General features: G+C 42.2%; 1 protein-coding gene across 1 annotated transcript; it reads right to left on the bottom strand.

Annotated features, from left to right (window-relative positions):
* Positions 1-391: 391 nt before the first annotated feature.
* Positions 392-19,157, bottom strand: COLEC12 (collectin subfamily member 12). Its single transcript, XM_026659435.2, has 7 exons — positions 19,028-19,157; positions 13,799-14,845; positions 10,337-10,816; positions 9,780-9,916; positions 8,479-8,588; positions 6,450-6,595; positions 392-5,280 (listed from the first exon to the last, which is right to left on the bottom strand). The coding sequence occupies exons 1-7, from the start codon at positions 19,155-19,157 to the stop codon at positions 5,276-5,278; spliced, it is 2,055 nt and encodes a 684-aa protein (XP_026515220.1). The 3' UTR covers positions 392-5,275.
* Positions 19,158-20,781: the final 1,624 nt, after the last annotated feature.

The following is a 20,781-nucleotide window of genomic DNA, read 5'->3' as shown; positions in this document are numbered from 1 at the left end:
CTCCCCACCCCAGCTCACCTTTGCTCCGCCTCCTCCCCGAGCACGCCTCCCCCGCTCTAATTCTCCTCCCCTCCCAGGCTTGTGGCGCCAAACAGCTGATTGGCGCCGCAAACCTGGGAGGCGGGAGAAGTGGAGTGGCCGCTGTGCTGGGAGAGGGAGTCTGAGCTGCACGTGTCGGCGCGCCGCCGGCAGCCCAGCCCAGGAACGCTGTAAAAAAAAAAATTGGGGGCACCGCTTTTTGGTGCCCCCAAATCTTGGCGCCCTAGGCAACCGCCTAGTTTGCCTTAATGGTAGCACCCGCCCTGGCAGTTCCTTCCAGTCCTATATTCATATTACTTGACTAGTACTGTGGCTTTTATTGGTATTAGAATAAAGAAAATTCTCACACAAATTTTGGAGCATTAACCATAGTTTATTTTGAAACAAACAACACTTTTATCTTCATCACTGAGACAGAAAAATATTGGTTCCTAGAAAAAGAAAACAAATTAGAATTTATTTTTTCCAAAACAGGGTTTCTTTATTTTAGATGCCATCAAACAAGTGAGGGGGAACTTAAGTGAGGCAATGAATACATAGGTGGACTGGTAGTTCCTAGGAAGTCCCTATGTCTGCCGCAGAGCAACCTTACACAATGAGACACAGTAAATGAGGAGCTGGTCTCTAGAAAGTTAGCCCAAGACATAGTCAATTCCAATCCTCTTTACATATTCTTCTGGTAATAATGTTCCAGCTGGGCCTTTACTGTCAGCTGGCTGTGACTTTCTTTTAATTAATGTATGCACATTACTTTGAAAGTGTCAAGTACTAGACCGAGTAACTGATATCAGTATTACCATCGCCAAAAGGCTCAGCCAGGAAATCAGAAAGGGGGGAAGATCAGTTTCCAAATCCATATTCTGACGTTAATGGGGGAATAGTAACAACTTCTCCTCCAAGTGGGAATATAAACAAAGAGGAGAAAGAAAAGGAGAAGGAAATGTATGGACTAAAGATGGAGAAATTCCATTTCTTTTGTATTTTACATGCTGACTCTGGCTGAGACCTTTGTGATTTTCAACTAAGGTGCTTTAATAGGGCTGAACATTTTTGTTTAATCATATATTGTTAACAAACTGGATCTCCCAGATGGCTTTGCCTCCATTCTAGGTAAACAGATTCCTTTGCTTGGCACCATGCTCCAGTCAGCTTATCATGTTTCCATTAATAAAATCAAAGACTAATTCTTACCAGTTGTTAAAACCAAAAGAGGTATCTACTGAAAAGAAAAATTAGAACAGCTGAGCCATTTGATATCTAGGAAAATAGCGAGGTTGGAACAGGCATATCTGTTTAAACAGTAGAGTGAAACTAGACTGAACTATAGCTTACTTGGGTTCTGGGCCTGCACCATTAAAGCCAGCAGATATTTTATCCTGGATCCCTTTTCCCAGTTCTGAGTTCCCTTGTAAGGCTTTATGAAGATGAGCTGTATGTTTTTTCTCTTAACCTTTTAAATGACACATTTCTAGCAGCTAGATACTGCAGGAACAGAGAATTAAAAATTCAAGTCACTAGATAAAATAGATAATTGTATTTAGAGATACCATATGCCTGATTATGATCTACCTTACAGCAGTGTAAATCAGGAGTAACTGTACTGTGGTGTGAGAGGAGAATTTTTATTTGGAAGAACTATTCTTTCATTTAAGTTGGCTTTTAATACATATGCAATCTTTTTGACAATTTGTATGTACCCATATACACAACCGCCAACTTTGCTATATATGTATGCACAGAATGTGCAATACTTACTTTAGTGTCACTCACTTAGTGCTTCTTTCATTGGAACAATTTCAAATGATATTTATGGACAATTGAAGGGATGTGAAAAGTTCTAATCAGCTGAAAACGATTCATAACAAATCAGTGATATGAGCAAAAGAGAGTTTTTAAAAGATCTTACATTTGATGATGCTGTAAGGCACAACGTTTCCCCCCATAACCTCTACAATGCCAGTCACTTAATTATTAAGGATAGTTATACTATCAGTGAAATAACATTTAGTTTTTATGTTAAACTAAAAAAAAATGGAAATATACATTCAGTATCTCAAGAGAATATAGCCAGTTCCATTTTAGCTGGATGTAGCTTACCCAGACATGGCTACAAGTGGACAAAATAATTTTCTCACGCAAAAGTAACTTTCTGCACAACTTGTGCTGTCATTCAAGCCATACAGAAGATAGATTTACATGAAATTTACCAGACCCCACATGGCAACTCTGACTTCCATGGCAAGCTCTTGGCCTCTCATGGCATCCAGTCTGCACCCTTGCCAATTGCCCTCCCTATCACGACAGTTTTCTGACCTGTACTGGCGACTTCCGCACTCCTTTTGAGATTTCAGTCTTCTTTTTCCACTTCACATTTCCCTTTCTCTCTTATATGAATGCTGGCTAAGACGGACAAAAGGGCATTTGCTTGATGAATTTGTCTTAGCTCGCCTGCACTCTGCAGGTCAAGTTTTCAAAGATGGTTGTCTAAGTTGTGCATGCAGAGGGCATCTACTTAAAGTCACCCACTGAATCCATCTCTGCTCCAAGCATAGGCACAGAGACCTAGATCCTCAAAGGCATTTAGGTACTTAATTCCCTTTGAAATCAATGCAAGTTAGGTGCTAAATATGTTTGAGGATGTGGCCCTGGGTAACTGAGAATCAGGCCTATTGTGTTTCTGACTCAGGAGTGGGTAATGAGGAACACCACTGAATGTAATCTCCATCTAAATTCTTCATACAATAGTTATTATTCAACAACATTTTACAGCCTTAAACTGGCTCAACTCTCTATTCTAAGCTGCTGGTAGTCTGTGAATGGGAAACCTCCCTGAATGGAAGAAAATTGGCCATGGGAGGATCACTTACTGAAATGTATTTTCATTTGAAGAGCACTGTAACACACGTGCCATGGGGAAAAATCCATCTTTTCAAAAAGAATGCCATATGTCCACTACCACTGGAGATGAAAGATGGTCTTGCGGTAAAGCCTCCCAGTCCTGTGCTAAGAGATTTGGGTTCTATTCACAGCTCTGCCTTGGACTTGTATAGCTATGAGCCCAATTTGTGTCTCAGTCACACCAGTGGAAATCAGGAGCAACTCCACTTAAATCAGTAGAGTTATACTGATGTGAGGTCAGAATGAAGCCTACCTGTACCAGCCAGTATGATGGAGATATGAAAAAGATACTGTGCTAATGTTATCGCCATAGCTATTGTATAAATATATATTTAAACATAGCACTACTATATATTTATACATTTTTGTATATATAGGTACCGTATAATATTCATAGATCATCTGATTGTTATTCAATACATGACAAAAAGAAAATTCCTCCGGTAATCTAACTTGTTATCGGAAAAGCATTGCCTCTGAAATAGCTTTTCATTATTAACTGTGTGTGCGGATTGTGCTGTTATGTTCATTTTTCATACCCATTATGTTCTCTATGGATTTCTGCATTTCACTTTCCAGGTAGTTTCTGGGAATAAATTATAATTGACATTAAGAAAGAGGAGGATGAACTTTTGAGAGAATATGGAATTTAGGCCCTGGGAGCTCTAGAGCCAGTAAGGCAAAGAACTTTAATTGGTTACACTTACAAGCAATGCCTGAAAATATGAAGTACAAAATCTTGTCTCCTTCCAGCAGAGCTGGAGTATTTCAACAGGCTTATCCATACTCAGCCAAGGTAAACTGGAGTTCACGAGGCAGTAAAAAAACAACTCTCTTCCAAAAGGGTCCAAAAGGACATACATGATGGTGTAGCATGTGGCCTCACAGAGAATACACAAAATAGAACCCAAATCACATGGATTCTGCTAATAAACTTTAACTGTTTATTTTTTTTTATTTTTTAAGATAGGCAGTGTTGCTGTTGTCTAGGCAACAGCTCTTTAGGGATATGAAGGAAGAGGGTTGGACAGTGATATCATCCATTAACCATACTAAATTCTGGTGGTAGCATACTTAATTTTACTAGTTTTTTTGGCAGGGGAGGATTGGGCCAAGGAAGTCACAAGATTAATTTACATTAAAACATTTTAGAGAAATGCAGGTTGACTTGACCTTTTAGAATACATCATGTTTTATTACCACATTTTGAAATCCAGCCTAAAACCCCCCACCACATTTCAGTATGCTCAAATTTTTTGTTTCTGTTTTATAAATGTCTTTTAATGTCTTCTTAGTTTGACTTTCAGTAGTAAGCAGCACCTGTTATGGCAGAGCTCCTAAAAACTGCTTTTTAATAGAGAAATAATTAAAACATTAAAAAAAGCTAGTGACTTAATTCTGTGATATTTTTCTGTAGACAGGGAGGGAGGGAGGGAGGGAGGGAAGTAAGGCAGACATCACAGTGTCTTGTGTTAACATGACCCCTATAGTACAGCAGTGCATTGATGGTTCACTGTGATTATGGCTATCATGAATATCTAGTCCCTGATCTATTTAGCTGTTACTCACTCAGAGTCGACTTGCATAAAAATACTATCTAAAATCAGCTTCCAAGTTATTTAACCAGAGTGGTTCATCTGGGAAAAAACATTTTTTTTAAACTGGAAAATATTTTTCTATAGCTGAGCAGAGCTAAGTCTGACACCAGCCTGAATTATTATTAGTACCCTTACTGTTTTCTTTGGCCCCTGTGTACTATATTTGTTAAAAAAAAAAAAAGACAATAAAAAAAGAACAAATGTAAAAAGCAAATATTTTGTACAAAAATACAAAGTTTTAAAAGCTCTTAAAAGTATATTCCATATTATCGATAAGAACTTGACTATATATATATTTATATAAAATCTATATTCTATATGTGTGTATCTGTATAATTTTCCTATATTTGGGATTTTAGCAAATGAAATGTTCTGTTTACACTGTAGCTTTATACGTATTTCCTATAGCTCAATGACCAAGAGTCTTACTCAGACTGCTATATTTCATGTTTTTCAAGACAAAACTTGTACACTTGTATGGTCACTGGTTGACAAAAATATGTCACTGATTCAGTCCAATTGCATTTCCAATAAATGCATTGTGCTGTGGGTCCAGAATCCTTGAATAATCACAAGATGGCAAAGACGAGTTGTGGCTGAATTCTTTTTTTTTTTTTTTGCATTAAACCAGTTTTCAGTGCTTCCTTTTCAATTTTGTTAGGAGATGATGAAGTCCCATAGGATTTTTTAGTAATTTGTATTTGTGTCTGTAAATTCACAGCCTATTACAATCCAGGTGCCTAGGCTACAGTGAGAGAAAGAAAGAAGGAACACAGGTGAAAGGCTTGTAAAGGTAAAACAAATTATCAGCAAGGAGGTTTATTGAATTCAAAGAATCTTGGAAAATTCTATCATATGAGTCTAAGTTTTCAAGAAACAGAACTTTTTAAAATATGACCCATATTCAGATATTGTACACCTCCAACAACTAATATTTTCAAAACCTAAAGTTCTGCTAACATAATACATATTTATCTAGGAAGAAAAGAGAATTCTATGCACAAGCAATTCCTCAATCTGCACAAACAGATGTGGATTATGCACCTGAAGGGTGTACATATGTTTTTTGTGGACGCTGCCTAAGAGCCAGTATCTGAAAGTTTGAATCCAGCTGGGAGTTTCTACCACATCCTATGAAATTCTACCTATGTATTGGCAATCATAGCAGTCAGGCATTCATGACACACACAAATTCTGAAAAAAGCTTTTAAACAATTAATGTTTCTGGCACACCGTAAAATAGTTTCTTTAAACAAGGTAATCATCAGAACAAAAATATTATGGGCCAGATCTGAGCTCTAGCAATGATCATGGAGCAGAGCCCTAAGCAGCTCTGTGGCACAACAGAATCCTATTGTGAGTGCATCCCTAGATCTAGAAAGAGACTCTGTAGTACCTATGTGTCTGCTCAGTAAAACAGGCAGTCTGTGATTCCACCCTGCCCAGCTGCCATTATGTGACACAGAGCTGTCAGCTAGAGAACTTGGACAGGGCCCACACTCCCCTCCAGCAGTCAGAGTGGGTGGGTGGGAGTTAAGGAGAGAGGCCCAGCAGTTGCCAAACACTTCCCAGCAGCAGGGACTCCTCATGCTTGTTGGGGCTAGATCTGTGTAGAGCGGTTACAGGTGATAGAGTTTTCATTTGTGAGAAGCCTATCCTCCCTGTAAAGCAGCTCCACAGCATCTGTCCATACACACCTTTGGCACCCAAAATATACTGCTGGGGAGGGTCACATGACTGCTCTTGTGGCTTCCCTGTGCTTCCCCATCAGAAAGTCATTTTTTTGCGACGAAGCAAAGACATCTGTGGGAGACATGAATTCTGCGCATGCGCAATGGCGCAGAATTCCCCCAGGACTAAATCATGGCTCTTTGTGGCTATGATGGAACTCTTTTAATTGAATCCTTAGCTTACCTTTGTCCATGTCTTTTTCACAAATAAAACTGTTAACATCTTCACAATGAAAGTCATTCCAGAGCCCAGCAGAGATTAATCCAGCACAATCTTCCCCTGGCCCTTGCCCAGTACTCCAGTTATCAGGCTGCCCACTTTTCCAGTTTCTTTCAACAAAATAAGAAGTAGATGTTAAATGGCATCACATGATAGTTTTCCATGCACAACAAAAGAGATTAGCAAAAAGTATCATGAGATCTGCTCTGAACTGGAAATACACTCTTCAACAAACATTACATGACTCTTGCTGAAAATGGAAAACAGAGACGGGAATCTACTCCGCCTTTGTCTGTCAAGGCTTAAAGCTTAAAATTAGACCAATGAGCTCTATTTTGGTTTGCGGATGTACATGCAAGTGTGATGAGAGTACATGCCATATGCACATGGCACCATTCCTCCACTGTGTCTGTCTACTTCATTCTTACCAGCAGATGGTACTGAAACATCCAAGATTCTGCCTAAGGGATTCTTGTGTATTTCAGTACCTTGCCTGCTAAAAAGAACACAAAAGGGACATAGAGGAGAAAGGTGGCAAAATATGCACCTGTAATTGCAAAGAAACTGAGATCCTGTCTTGATCATGATGGGCCTCTCCAGCTGCAAAGCAGGGATTTGTCTATCTTTCAGACCTCAGTTTGGATGGAAAATTAATTTTCAGACTCATAAGGAATTTTTAAAAGTTGGCTTAATTTGGAGGCCAGTGAAACTTGACTCAGTACTTAGTGCCCTTGCTTGGTGGAGCAAAACTCTCGATTCTGTTTTCATTTAATAAATGAGATGTGCTTCCAGTCTCAAAACAAAAGCTCGGTTTTCTTAAAAATACAGGTTGTTGAACAGAAGCTTGTGGTTGCTGGCTGAAATGGTGCCATAAGCAGCTAAATAACATGCCTGCATGATACAGAGGGTCTGACCAAGCGTCTGGGAAGAAACACAGACTTCCAGAAATAATGAATCACTTTCAGTGACAGACAGTTCTGAGGTCACTAGAGGACACCTTAAAAGCACAGCACAAGAGAAATCTTCAGTGACACCGGCCATAGGTTTGCTGTAGCCAGCTGAAGTTGAGAGAGGTGTAAGGAATGGTGTCCCTAGCCTCTGTTTGTCAGAGGATGGAGATGGATGGCAGGAGAGAGATCACTTGATCATTGCCTGTTAGGTCTACTCCTTCTGGGGCACCTGGCATTGGCCACTGTCGGTAGACAGGATACTGGGCTAGATGGACCTTTGGTCTGACCCGGTACGGCCGTTCTTATGTTCTTATGAGGTATAATGGTAGGATTCATCAAAACCAAATCTTTTTTCCATGTTCCTCATGAAAGTGGCCACAAATTAGACCCCTGCAAATCATTTATAACAAATACAATGGATTTAGCCTGTTTTTCTGGTGCGCTGCATGCTGAGATTTATAGTCTCTGTGGTCCACTCTACTGTATTAAAATTAGGGTGGCTGTAACCTGCTCCATTTAATACCAATTTGGTGCATCCCTTGGATTCGTGGCTACCTGCCAATGCAGCCCTCAGCTTGCCAAAGTTTGGACATCCTTGCTTTATACCTTCTCCTTCTGTTTAATACCTTGCGTTTGGGTTTTATCTAATAGTTAGTCCTTTCATTTTTTTAGTACGAATGAGCTCTCTATTTATGGCCAGTTGTAATGCAAATGAGGAAAATTTAAACCAAGACCAAAAAGCTGCCTGGGCTTTCCACCCCCACTTCGTAAAAACACTGGCAAGCAGTATCATGCTGCACGGTTGTATGATTCTTTCATTCAATATTCAATTTTCCATTTTCCTTCTGGCAAGGAGAAAAAGCCTTGTGCATGGAGAAAGGAAGGGGATAAGAAAAACAATATTCAGTAACACTTCCAGATAAAGTATTGCTTCACTGGCATCCAGTAACTCATCTCTAGATACTGCAGATCTCTAGTAAAGTGGCGGCAAGAACAGTAGCACTCTGCAGAAAATAAACAACATGGTTCTTTTCAACACATACGTGTACTCTGGTAAGGTTCCATCCAGCCATCTCCACGCATTCTCTTGCTCTGAATCTGTGAGCCCAATCCAGAAGTTGCCTTTCCCAGCAATCTGTCTTTTTATCCATTGCTGCGAGTGAAAGAAATCTGTGATTGCATTTTTCTGTTTCTCAGAGCACACAATTACTTGCTTTGTGTAGATTTTGCTTTTAGAAGATAGAATAAGAACAGTGTTCTTCTCCTTCCCATTCCCAATGCTCAACCACCATGCTTCCTTGTTGGTTACCTCTTCCTTCTAATTTTGGGTCTTACCCTCCTTTGTTCTTACTCCTGTGTATACTGCTCGCACTTCTGGTAGTGAGTGCAGTAATCTAAGGGTACTTTGGTAATTATTTCTCCCTCTTGTCACCGAAGAATGCTCTCTCCTGAAAGGGTTCCTTACTGGCTGGAACTTCCTTCCTTCCTTCCTTCCCTCCCGCAAAGATAGACCTTAATTTGTAACAACATCTGAGATGGTACTTATGGTTCACTCCAGAACTAATCTGTAGTACTCCTGCTTTATGAGGGATCACCATTGCTAATGTACAAATGATTATGGAAGGTTTATGCAGCTCTAGATGTGTTTTAGGGCCTGATTCTTCAAACTTGACTGACAAAAAAGCACTGTTTGTCTGTAAGTAAAAACAAAAAGGCACTAGACTCAATGGCACTATTTGTCTGTGAGTAAGAACTCCCCGTGAAAACTGGGCGGTTGGAAGGCCACCACCAATAGTATTTTTTTAATTAAGAAAAAGAATAAGCAGTTATTGCACCACTCCTGCATGGCAGAAGTATGTCTGGCTACCAAACAATTATACCACATAAAATGCAAGGTATGGTTTTTATTCATTATCACTGCTCTGCCTATAGAAGACTTAATAGACTTTATTTAAGATCATAATAAAGACTTAAGTTGTCTATCTTAAAGATTGAATTTAAAAATAACTATTTGCAACACGGAAAAAATGTGTTTCAGATAAGAGGCCTCTAACAATGGGCCTGATTCTGAAAGGGGCTGAGCACCCACAACTCCCATTGAATTTACTGGAAGTGGCAGATGTTCAGCAATTTCAGGATCAGGCCCATTACCTCCTATGTTGCTCCTTTTCACAATAAGTGCTGAGCAGACATGGGAGTACAGCGTTCTGAATGGGGTAACTTGGTGTTTTCATTTCACCATATGAATCCATGATGTTCTCAGCTTCCCTATTGCGGAGTAGTTTCCAGACTCAAAATACCTTCAAACCTTATAGCTTTCAGAACAGCAGGTGATGTTTTTTACCTGCTCCTCTTTGTTGTTTATGATAACCAGATGTGAGGACTTCTTGTCACAGAAAACTTTTGCATCTTCAAAAATTTCTCTTTCAGATGAAAAGTAGTAGCATTTTTCTGTAAAGTTCTTCCAGCGAGCAGAGCAACCTGTGACATGAAACCCTGCTGTTAAACTGGGGATTTCAAACTGTCCTACAGCATGGGGGCATCTGAAATACTTAGGTGCTGAGTCAATGAATATGCACATATCAGAAATCTGCACCAGAATGCAGAATATAACTTAACCTGCATGTCCAGAGAACTGCTCATTACTCATTGCATTGCTGCCATCTCTTTAGAGATGAGGCATTTTAATCAAACTCCATAGCAGCTGAAAGAAGTCAGGCAGACACAGCTTTGCTAGGTAAGCTGGAGTTCCACACTAAGAATCTTTGAGAACTAGTGTGTCTAAGCAAAAGATAAGAGATTAACATTAGCCCACTATCATGGTGGCAGGTGCACTAAAAATGGCTACTTGGGCAGATGGGCATGTAAGTAGAAAAGTAGGTGGGTGAGTAGATAGCTTACCATTAGCCTCAGGTATTGATGTTGGCTCACTTTTCAGGGCCATAGGCATCCCTGGACCTGGTGGCCCAGGTGGCCCAGGTGGCCCAGGCATCCCTGGTATGCCAGGCAGACCAGGCAATCCTCGAGGTCCAGGTACCCCAGGCTCTCCAACAGTTCCTTGCAATCCTTGAAATCCAGGTGGACCTGGTGGACCTGGAGGACCATCTTTGCCAGGTGGTCCTGGTGGTCCAGGGTCTCCATTAGGTCCTGGCAGTCCAGTCTTGCCAGTAGAACCTCTCTGACCTTTGGAGCCAGGTGATCCTCTTGAACCTTTCCCACCTTTTTCTCCTGGTGGCCCGATTGGCCCAACTGGGCCCTTTTCACCGGCAGGTCCTGGTGGCCCCGGCTCACCTTTTTCTCCTTTTTGCCCTTTTAGGCCAGTGAGACCAAAAGGCCCTTGGGGTCCCCTCTCACCTTTAGGTCCCCTTGGACCTGGAGGGCCTGAAACAATTTAAACATGCAGAGGAGGGAAACAAAAAACAGGAAGAGTGTTCAATAGACCTGAGATTAAAAACGTTGGACATTCAATACACTACAAGTAGTAATAGAGCCCAAGCTACTCAAGTAGCCAATGTAAAAATACAGTTGGTTTAGAAAAAGGAGGTGAATCTCTTCACAATCATTAGTTATATATTATTTCTTATTGAACCTCCTCAAGACACTTGATGCTGTAGAGGACACAGAAGAAAACATGCCAGACAGGACTTTTAATTTACATTAAAAAGACACATAGTACCCCAGATGATCAGATGAGCCTCAGATCTCAAAGAGATACGGTTATCATTTGTTTTCTAAAAGTTGTGTTATGTGTTTTTTGTCTTTGGTGGATTGACACTGAGGGGCTTCATGGCAGCCTTAAGAAGGGATTTGAATGAAAAGAAAGAGCGATAGTTTGGGACACAAGAATAAAGGTTTTTTAATTGGAAGGAACAGCATGAAAGAAGGGGTAAAGACAATAGTGTAAGGGGGTGGCAAAACAGATGTTTAGGAGGGCAGTTTGGAGGAGATTAGCAGTCTGTATGTGGGTGTGGGGGGCTGGAGTAAGGAAATGAGATATGGAACATGGGGGGGGGGCAGAACTGTGCAGGGCTTAAAGGTGAAGATCTCTCTCCATTTTTAATAGCAGCCAAAGCAGCAGCCATTGTGGATCACAGGCCCCTGAAATATGAGGCTTACTGCACCATGATTTCCCCCTAATTCAATCTTCTTTCCCATCTTATCCTTTCACTCTTCCTTCTGTTCTCTTTCTTCTTCTACTCCCCCTTTATTATGTTCTTTCTCCCTTTCTTCTATTCTCCCTGTTGTTTCCAACCACACCTCTCCTTTCACTCTAACAGCAAGATGTAGTCAGTGAGAGTGGCGCTGTCTTGGTGTGGAACCTGCATGGGATTTAGCAGTGACATGTTGGGATAGTGGAACAAGGTCAAAAAAAGAGAAAGCCCAAAAGCAGAATGCCCCCACAACATCAGGGAGGCTTGAGAGTTATTGCACCACACGTTTATTGTGAAGCAAGAAGCAGACTGGGAGTGAACCACAGACCAGCTGAATGATGAAAGGGAGAAATGAAGGAGCTATGGACTATTTGAGAATCATGGGACGGATGGGTAGTGAGAAATTAGCCAACTGGAGGGTTAATGGAAAGACTACAGTATGCTACCTGCCTATTGGATATTCATAGCAGGACAGCACACCAGTCACAGCAGGAGATGAGAAGACGGTGAGAAGGAGTGGTCTTCCATATTTGATCATTAAAGCAGGTTTGGATACTGTTCATGGATAAGCACATCTCAGTAAATTTTAAATTCTTTTTTTTCCAAAATCTATCCCATTTAATCTCCATCAAGGATAAGCTCCTAACATGTCTCTGAAAATGGAGGCAGCTACTTCTGTATGAAATGAGACCAGGTAAGAAAGGTGCTCTGGACTCGCATCATGGATCATGCTTGTATCTATTCTGAGGGAAGGTTTTATTTCTGTGACCAGTAGAGTTGCCAATTTTGGCTGGATGTATTCCTGGAGGTTTTATCACATAAAGATTAATATTTAATTCCTGGAAACTCCAGGACAATCCTGGAGGGTTGGCAGCCCTAGTGATCAGGGTTCAAGACCTGGTTCAAATCAGATCAGCAATATGGAGTATTTACTTCATTTAGAAGAATACTTGGCTTGGAAGACAAAAAAAAGAAGAAAAAAAAAAGCTCAACAACTTTGTGTGTATATTTACTTCTGAAGAAAATAAAGTATCCTTTGATGAAAAGAAACCGGAGGTTTCCCAGCCTGCTCCCAGCTGGCTTAAAACAAAATAGTTTTACTTTTTCACTAAGGGCGACCTCTCTGGGAATGATCCAGTTTTGTATTGTTCAGCTATTTCCTCCTTAGCAGGGATTGGTTTCTTGAGGTTTCCACCCTCTCCACAACTATTATGGCTTACTTTAGACCAGTGTTTCTCAACCCACGTCCCAATCAGCACACAGCTGCAGCCCATGTGACATCCTCAGGACCATACAGGTAGTATATATATTGTGTCAATGTGGCTCATATAACACAGAGAGAGCTGTATATGTGGCCCACAGTGGTAAAGAGGTTGAAAACCACTGCTTTAGACGATAGTTCAAAAGCAGACCCAACAGTCAGAATAAAATTTAACCAACCTAGAACTTTCTTTCACAACATTCCAATTTCAGGCCGGTAAAGGAGGGAAGGGAATATTGGGTGGAAAAATTTAAACCAAACTTACATCTCCCAGGTTTAGGATTAGCTAATGGAACAGATAAGGTCTCTGTCCCAGCATAAATTGGAAAAAGGACTTTCATAAAATTAAAGACTAATTTTTTTTATTATTAAAGGTTAAACTAAGGATCCCTTTCTCTGGCAACGATGCAGGGAGAAGCCAAAGTCCCGGACAGCAAATTCCAAAGAGAGTAGGTGATAACACCTGTGTTCTCCTGGTCAATGTTTCCTTTCTTAGGGCTAGATTTTACCAGAGGTGCTGTCAGGCACATTAGAGGGGTTATGCAGCAGCCAAAGCCCTGGTCACAGGGCCAACAGGAAGGGCTGGGCAGGCCAGGCCAGGCCTGGTGTGGTGTGTGGGAAGTGCAGGAATGGAAGCTTCGCATTGTGCAAATCCTCTGGACCTTCACCTTGCAGAACAGGGCAGCAGGAGCTCTGAGAACTACCACAATCTTATAGCAGTCACACAGTTGCTTTGCTGCTGCTCCTTGGACAACATGGGGAGTGTTCTTTCTCCCCATTCCCTCACAAACTACGTCTCTGCCAAGCTCAGCTATTCAGGCTTTGTTCAGGAGGAGATAATTTAACCCATAATAAAAAAAAAGTTGAAGTATTTTGGTTTTATTTAAAGCAAGTAAAACCCATATGTTGCTATGAGGTACAACTTGAGGTATAGACTGAAATTCATCTTACCTTGCAGTATTGTGAAGTTCTTGATGAGCTGACCATGTTTGGAATCTACCAGCTTCATTTCTTCCATAATTAGTGATAAATTTGCAACTTCAATATCTAATCTTGATCTCATCACATCCTGTTGCATCCTGAGAGATGCAGAATCTAAACGAATATTGGCTAGCGTGTTGTTCATAAAAGTCAGGTCATCTGTGTGTTTACTTAAGGTGTCTGTACAAGTTGTCCTGACCTCATTGAGATTGCTAGTCAGTGTCCGCAGATGATGCGCAGTATAGCTGATGTTGCTAATGATATTGACTATATCTGTCTCAAAGAGCTGGAAGCGCTCTTCTAGCTGGTTAAACTTGGCAGAAGTTCTGTTCTCATAATCTTTATGATGCTCCTGCAGATCCTTAAGATTTTGTTCATTGGCTTGTGCAACTGTGGTGATGTTCTCCATTTGCCCACTGAATGAGCTAAGTTGACTGTTCATGTCTTCAAGTGTATCATTATTAGCTTTGGCCAATGCTGAGTTGTTGACTGCTAACATCTGTAAATTTTGCACTTTCTCCTTAAGCCAATCAGTGTCCTTTCGTGCTTGAAGGACAACCTGTTGCAGATTTTGAAAGTCATTCTTGATTCTTTGGATAGCCTGACTTGTATCATCCACAGACCTCTGCAAAACACTGATAAGATTTTTTTGCTGAACTTGTGTCAGATTTAAGTTGTTTAGATTCATGATGACCACATTATGAGAATGCATTTGGCTTTGCAAATTTGTTTGGATATTACTTGTGTCTTGTTGGAGATTGTTGATATAGCCAGTGTATGCTTGGAGAGTTTTATTGACGCTGATGATCATGAAAGAGTTGCTATCCAAGACACCTTTCATTTGGCTCTGCCTGTCATCTAATACATTTCCAGAATCTTGTAGCTTCTCCAGTGTATCCTTGTTTTTGGTGGTTTTCTCTGCAATCTCCTGAAGCTGCTGGCGAAGAGCCAGAATGTCAGCTCTGAAGCTAGAAAGTTCTTTGTTAGTGCTCATATCTTTTTGTCCAGTTTGGTCATCTATTAAAGAGGGAAATTTTTAAAAGCATTAGCTTTGTTTGGTTTATTTTAAGCACAATATAAAAAGACTCTTTCCTGCACTGTAAATGCTGTATCTAAGAGTGATCAGGCAATTAAAGCATTCACTTGGTGAAACATTCTATTGTCACTTTTCTAAAAACAGATGCTGTAGGATCTAACTCTGCCCCCAGACACATGAACTTAACTGCTGTTGAAGCCAATGGACTGTGACCCTTTGACTTGCCCAGTGGAATAGAATGATGGTTCTATTGTCACTACTGTTTATATATATTCATTTAAACATGATTGTTTTACTTTCTTTTAAAAATTAACTTTTAGAGAGAGTGGTGAAGAGGTGTAGTCTAGTACTGCTACTGTACTGAAGAAAAAATTGGATGATTAAGTAGAGTTCAATAAGTTGAAGGGGTACAAATAAGTAAGTAAGTAGCTGATGGTCCTTTCTGGAGTAAGGCAGAGCAGGCTCAATCCCAGGCCTGCAGAGCTGCCAGGTAGTGGGCACCACCCTGTTGCTACCTAGCAGCAGCTATAACTACCTTATGCTCCACCACCCATGACCTGCTGTGGATACAGACCAAGGATCCTGGATCCTTCCAGCTCAAGTGCCACTTCTTGCTTGTCGCACATATCCCAAATTCCTCACAGTGCTGCTCACTATCCATGCCTGCCTCCAGCTATGCCCTAGGGTTACCACCTTTGAAATGCAGCCCCCCCCCCCCCCCGGCAATCCACCCCCCAACAAGGCAAGCCTGCCCAACTGCAAGCCCCAACCACAAGGAAACTCCTCAACCCCTTCTCCTCCCCCCCTTCAACAGCCTCTTATAGTATCTAGAGAGATAACACATAGATAAGATTGATAACATCATTTTCTTACTTAAACTGTGGAAGTGGGAACACTTCGAGCATCTTTAGCTGGACACAAAAACTTTTAACGTTAGAAATCCCAGTGTATTGTGATGATATTGGAAATCTTTAGACCCACGTAAAAAACAAACAAACCAACCCCCTCCCCCAACAACAAAACAAAAAACACAACAAAAAAACCCACCCCAGCAGATAAAATTATTTTTCTGGCAACTGGCAAATCCGCTAAAAAACCAGCCAGGCTGGTCAAATACCGGCCAGGTGGTAATCCTTCTATGCCCCCATACGCCCCTACAATCCTATGACCTATCCCACTGTGAAGGAGTGTTTACACCACAGAAGGCCTGAGTAAGTAAAAAGGACCAGTTAACCCTGTGATGGCTGCACCAGGAGGAGTCAGGACTGATAAGATCTAATTGATGAATCCCAGCTGGGCAGGGGCAGGCTGAGGTGGTATAAAACCAGGAAGTGGCAAGGAAGAAGGGGGTCGCAGGAAGGAATACTGTAGTCACTTCCTGTAGAGGAGGTGTGTTAGTAAGAGACGAGGAGGCGATCTAAGGGGAGAGAAAACCCTGGGATTCTGCCTCAGACTACAGACTTTGGCAAGAGCCTGGAAAGAGTGAAATGGCAACAGGGAGCCCAGGAAGCTCCAATGGTTACCCAGAGAGGGGCAAACCTAGAGAAGAAAGGTAGGAAGGAGCCCAGGCAAACAGCAACTGGGTCAGGGATGGCTTAGGCTGTGGTTACTAGACATACAGTTCTTGGGCTGGAATCTGGAGTAGAGGGTTGGCCTGCGTTCCCCTACCAGCCACTGGGAAAGAGGGAGCAATTGAGTCCAGCAGGAGAGAGACTGGATGAGCAACAAAATAAGTCTGGTTGAGAGCTAATCCCCAGCTGTAGTAACAAGGAGGTGCCAGAGTGGTGAGTAGTAAACCATCTGACCCTCACATTTTCCCCGTGCCAGCCCCACCATGACCCTGCTCCCCGCAACTCCCCTCCTAGAGCCCCCTTGCTAATATGCCCCACAGATATTGCCCCCGGGTTTTTTTAAATGTTTAAACTTTTAAAACCTTTTAAATGGGAGTTGACTTAAATGGGAATTGATAGGGCTAATCACCCCTTAGATCTGGCCCATATAATACATACTACAGAGTACAAACAATGCTTAGAAATGAATTTGATCACAACAGTTCCAGACTACGATTAACTTAAATCACAGAATAACAGAAGGCTGTATGTGCTTTTAGCTGTAACATTCCCTTCCTATGAACTCACCACTGCAAACACAGGACTTTGAATGACTTCATTAACATACAGTTTATGGACATCTTTTATTGAGAAGCCATTAGAGTTATTTTATTACTGAACTGCAAACTAAAGAGCTTTCCTAGCAGCATGGACCTCACTTAATATTCTGTAAATATCTATAAAACCTTTCCAGATCCAGGGGTCCTACACATGCCTATGGCAACGTGTGGTGTACCTCATCCAGTGCACTAAATGCTCCAATACTACGTAGGTGAAACCAGACAATCACTACACTCTCAAATGAACTCACAAAGGACAATGATAAAAGAAAAAAACACCACATCAACTGTGGATGAACACTTTTCACAAAACAATTACTCTATATCGGACCTCAGTCCTCATCCTCAGAGGAAACCTGCCCAACACTTTCAAAAGATGAGCCTGGGAGCTTAAATTCATAACTTTGCTAGACACTAAAAATCATGGTTTTAATAAAGAGACAGGATTTATATCTTATTACAACAATCTGTAACCCACTAATCTCCCATTTTTGTCCTATGACTATAGGGCTACGTCACTTTGAATGGTCCCTTAGTTTAGCATAAATAGACATATTCTATCTGTTCAACCTTTTATTTAGCTGTGCAATCTGAGTACCTTTCCCAGACGTGAAGAGCTCTGTGTTGCTCAAAAGCTTCTCTCTCTCACCAAGAGAAGTTAGTCCATTAAAAGATATTACCTCACCCACCTTGTTTCCCTATAAAACTAACAACCTATTTCAAGCAGTAAATATCATCTTTTTAATGAATATCTGGAGCTTCCTTTTCAGTGTTGCAGAGGAGGAAGGCTAGAAATGTACAGTGAAGAAAATATTTTCTACACCACTTATCTCTTCTTTTCTTCAAAGTTGGGAGCGTGATATCACGTGGGAGATCTACATTCATAACTGCATGACTTGCACTTCCCATGATGACTGACAGTGCTCAGAGTGGTTTGAAAAAAGTGTGTATGGGGTCTCATCGCCCCCCCCCCATCTGCCTGTCCCCCTGCTCAGCAACTAACTCTGCCCCCTCGGCCTCAAATCGATCCTGTCTCTGTGGTCCCCACATCAGCTCTGCCCCGCTACGGCTCTCCCCTCATCCCCCATCAGTTCTGTATCCCCTGTAGTTCCTGGGGTTCTTCACCCCCACTTCCAGGCCTGAAGGGGGCTGCAGTAGAGTCCCCTCTCTCACCATTCCCAGGCTGGGTGTTGCAGGGAGAAAAGCAGAGGAGCCATCCTGTTGCTCACAGAAGGGGAAGGGGGAAGAGGAAACAGAGCTACTCTGAGCTGCTTGACTCTTTCTGCTCTTCCCCCTCCCCCCACTCCTCCTGGGAGAATGATGTTGGATTGCTAAGGGAGTTGGGGAGAGCTCTCCCTGCTTCCAGCAGCCAATCAGGGGTCCGTCTCCCTGTCTCTTCCCCTCCCCCCGCCCAGGCAGTATTAAAACTGTGCCCTTCAGCAACCTGGCTTGCTTTTTAGAAGTCTTATTTCCCGGGTCTGTGACCTGTTTCCACCCAGCACACTTTAAGCACTAATAACTGATGAAGTTCATCTCCTACAAGTTATATTTTTGCCTCTGAGGTGAGGGTTAAACATACGTTATTGTTTGAACATCTCTCGGCATGGACTCCAGATTTGGAACTTATCTGCTAAACAACATCAGCTCAAAGATTACTGGGTGGGTGAAGACTTTCGTTCTCAAGAGTGTCTTCTTTTGTCCATCAATGTTTGCATCACTTTACAGCTCTGATTCAGAAAATCATTCCTATTCAGGACAGCTTGTAAGCACATCCTGAAGTCCCTTTGATTTCAACGTGGTTTCAGTGGGAATTCAGGATGTGATTAAGAGCTGTCCTGAATCTGGAACTAAAACTTAAGCTGGAATGGATATGCAGGTACCTTGGCCACCTGTTCAGACAGACCTGTGGAGATCAGATCAACTCCCACAATAATACCACACAAAGACATGCAGATAGGATGCCTTATCTGGCTTTTGGCTATGTGGAGATTACCTAATTTCTTCAGACCACTCTCCACTTCTGTGAGTTTCTCAGTGTATCTTCTGTGGGATGTCTCCATGCCACCTGTAACGTTGTCCATTTTTTCTACAACTGGAAAATTGAGAACAGTGTTAACAGGCATTTACATGTGTAATTTTTGTAGGTATCATTGTGAGAAGTTCCAACTATGAGATACGGTGTAAGTAATGATGTTTTTATAACAAGTTATATAGAAGAACAGCAAACAAGAGTATAGTAAATAATGAAAAATACAAAATATTTGGGGTCAAGCATAGAAAATACTTAAAAACAAACAAACAAACAATTACCTCGCTTTCTACTTAACTCCAGAGTTAAAGTACTCTGCATAATGTCAGAACGGTGTGTTCTCTTCTGCTCATATGACTGTGTACTCTGCTAAGAAGTTAACCACTATGCTTCAACCAAATATTTATTTTGATAATAAACAAATTCATCTCATGAAGATTCTTCTGAGTCTTCCTCTTCAATCAATCAATTATTTATAATATTTAACTACTAAAGGTACCTCATTGTCTAATGAAGGTATATTGTATGCTTGAGGCTTGTTACCTCGCTAGCAGCAGACTCCCTCTCACTCTCCTGTGGGCCACTTCCATTTAGATGGACCAAGTAATTTTCTGATCCTTTTAATCATTATGAACTGCATTAAGTGTGGAGGCTATAGAACCTATATAAAGTGCTGTTCTTAAATAATGTCTTCTTAAAAGTGACAGAGCTTTGAAACCTCTTGCTAACAACATAAGGACATTTAATTAAACAATGGTTTTTAAATAATTCTGATTTGCAAGTGTTTAAACTATGGTCATTCAGCCCAGCCTGGACTTATGGGTGTTCCTGATTTGCTCTTGGCTTGGGGAGGTTTGAGTTGTTTTCCTGGCAGTTACACATTCTGTTGCTTTTCATGGCAACAGTATGGGTATGGAAGAAGGAGAGAGTCAGAAATGAAGTGTTCCAGAAGGCTAAGTGCTAAATATGTATTTATAAATTGTTACAAGCAAAGGAGGAAATTGAATGCTTCAGATGCTAGATTCTGCCTTGATAGGGTTGCCAACTTTCTAACTGCACAAAACTGAACACCCATGCCCTGCCCCTGCCCCGAGGCCCCACCCCTTCTCCAAGGCCCTGCCCCCACTCACTCCATTCCCCCACTCTCACTCACTTTCACTGGGCTGGGGCAGGGGATTGGGGTGCGGGAGGGGGTGAGGGCTCTGGCTAGGGGTGCTGGCTCCAGGGTGGGGCCAGAAATGAGGGGTTCAGGGTGTGGGAGGCGGCTCTGGGCTGGGGTAGGGGGTTAGGGTGTGGGAGGGTGTGAGGGCTCAGGCTGGGAATGCGGGCTCCGGGGTGGGGCCAGGGATGAGGGGTTTGGGGTGCGGGAGGGAGCTATGGGCTTGGGCAGGAGTTGGGGTTCAGGAGGGAGTGTGGGGTGCAGGCTCCAGGAGGGTTTTTGTGTGCAGGATGGGGCTACGGGCTGGGGCAGAGGGTTGGGGTGCAGGAGGAAGTGTGGGGTGCAGGGTCCAGGAGGGCTTTTGGGTGCATGAGGGGGCTCAGGGCAGGGGCAAGGAGTTGAGGTGTGGGAGGGGGTGAGGGCTCTAGGAGGGAGTTAGGATGCAGGAGGGGGTTCTCACCTAGGGCAGTAGGTTGGGGTACGGGAGGGGGATTTGGGGTTCGGCTCCGGCTGGGCAGCGCTTACCTCAGGGGGCTCCCGGAAGCGGTCGGCATGTCCG

This window comes from Terrapene carolina, unplaced genomic scaffold (genome assembly GCF_002925995.2).
Source record: "Terrapene carolina triunguis isolate 2854851 unplaced genomic scaffold, T_m_triunguis-2.0 Scaffold58, whole genome shotgun sequence".
NCBI classification, from domain to species: domain Eukaryota; kingdom Metazoa; phylum Chordata; order Testudines; family Emydidae; genus Terrapene; species Terrapene triunguis.
This window is presented reverse-complemented; position numbering and strand designations above follow the sequence as displayed.

Coding starts and splice junctions, on each gene's coding strand:
- COLEC12 (XM_026659435.2), bottom strand. CDS start 19,157: ATGCCTGTTAACACTGTTCTCAATTTTCCAGTTGTAGAAAAAATGGAC. Junction 8,589..9,779: donor TAAACAACAAAGAGGAGCAG/GTAAAAAACATC, acceptor TTTCACTCGCAG/CAATGGATAAAAAGACAGAT. Junction 6,596..8,478: donor GGAACCTTACCAGAGTACAC/GTATGTGTTGAA, acceptor TTTTGTTGAAAG/AAACTGGAAAAGTGGGCAGC.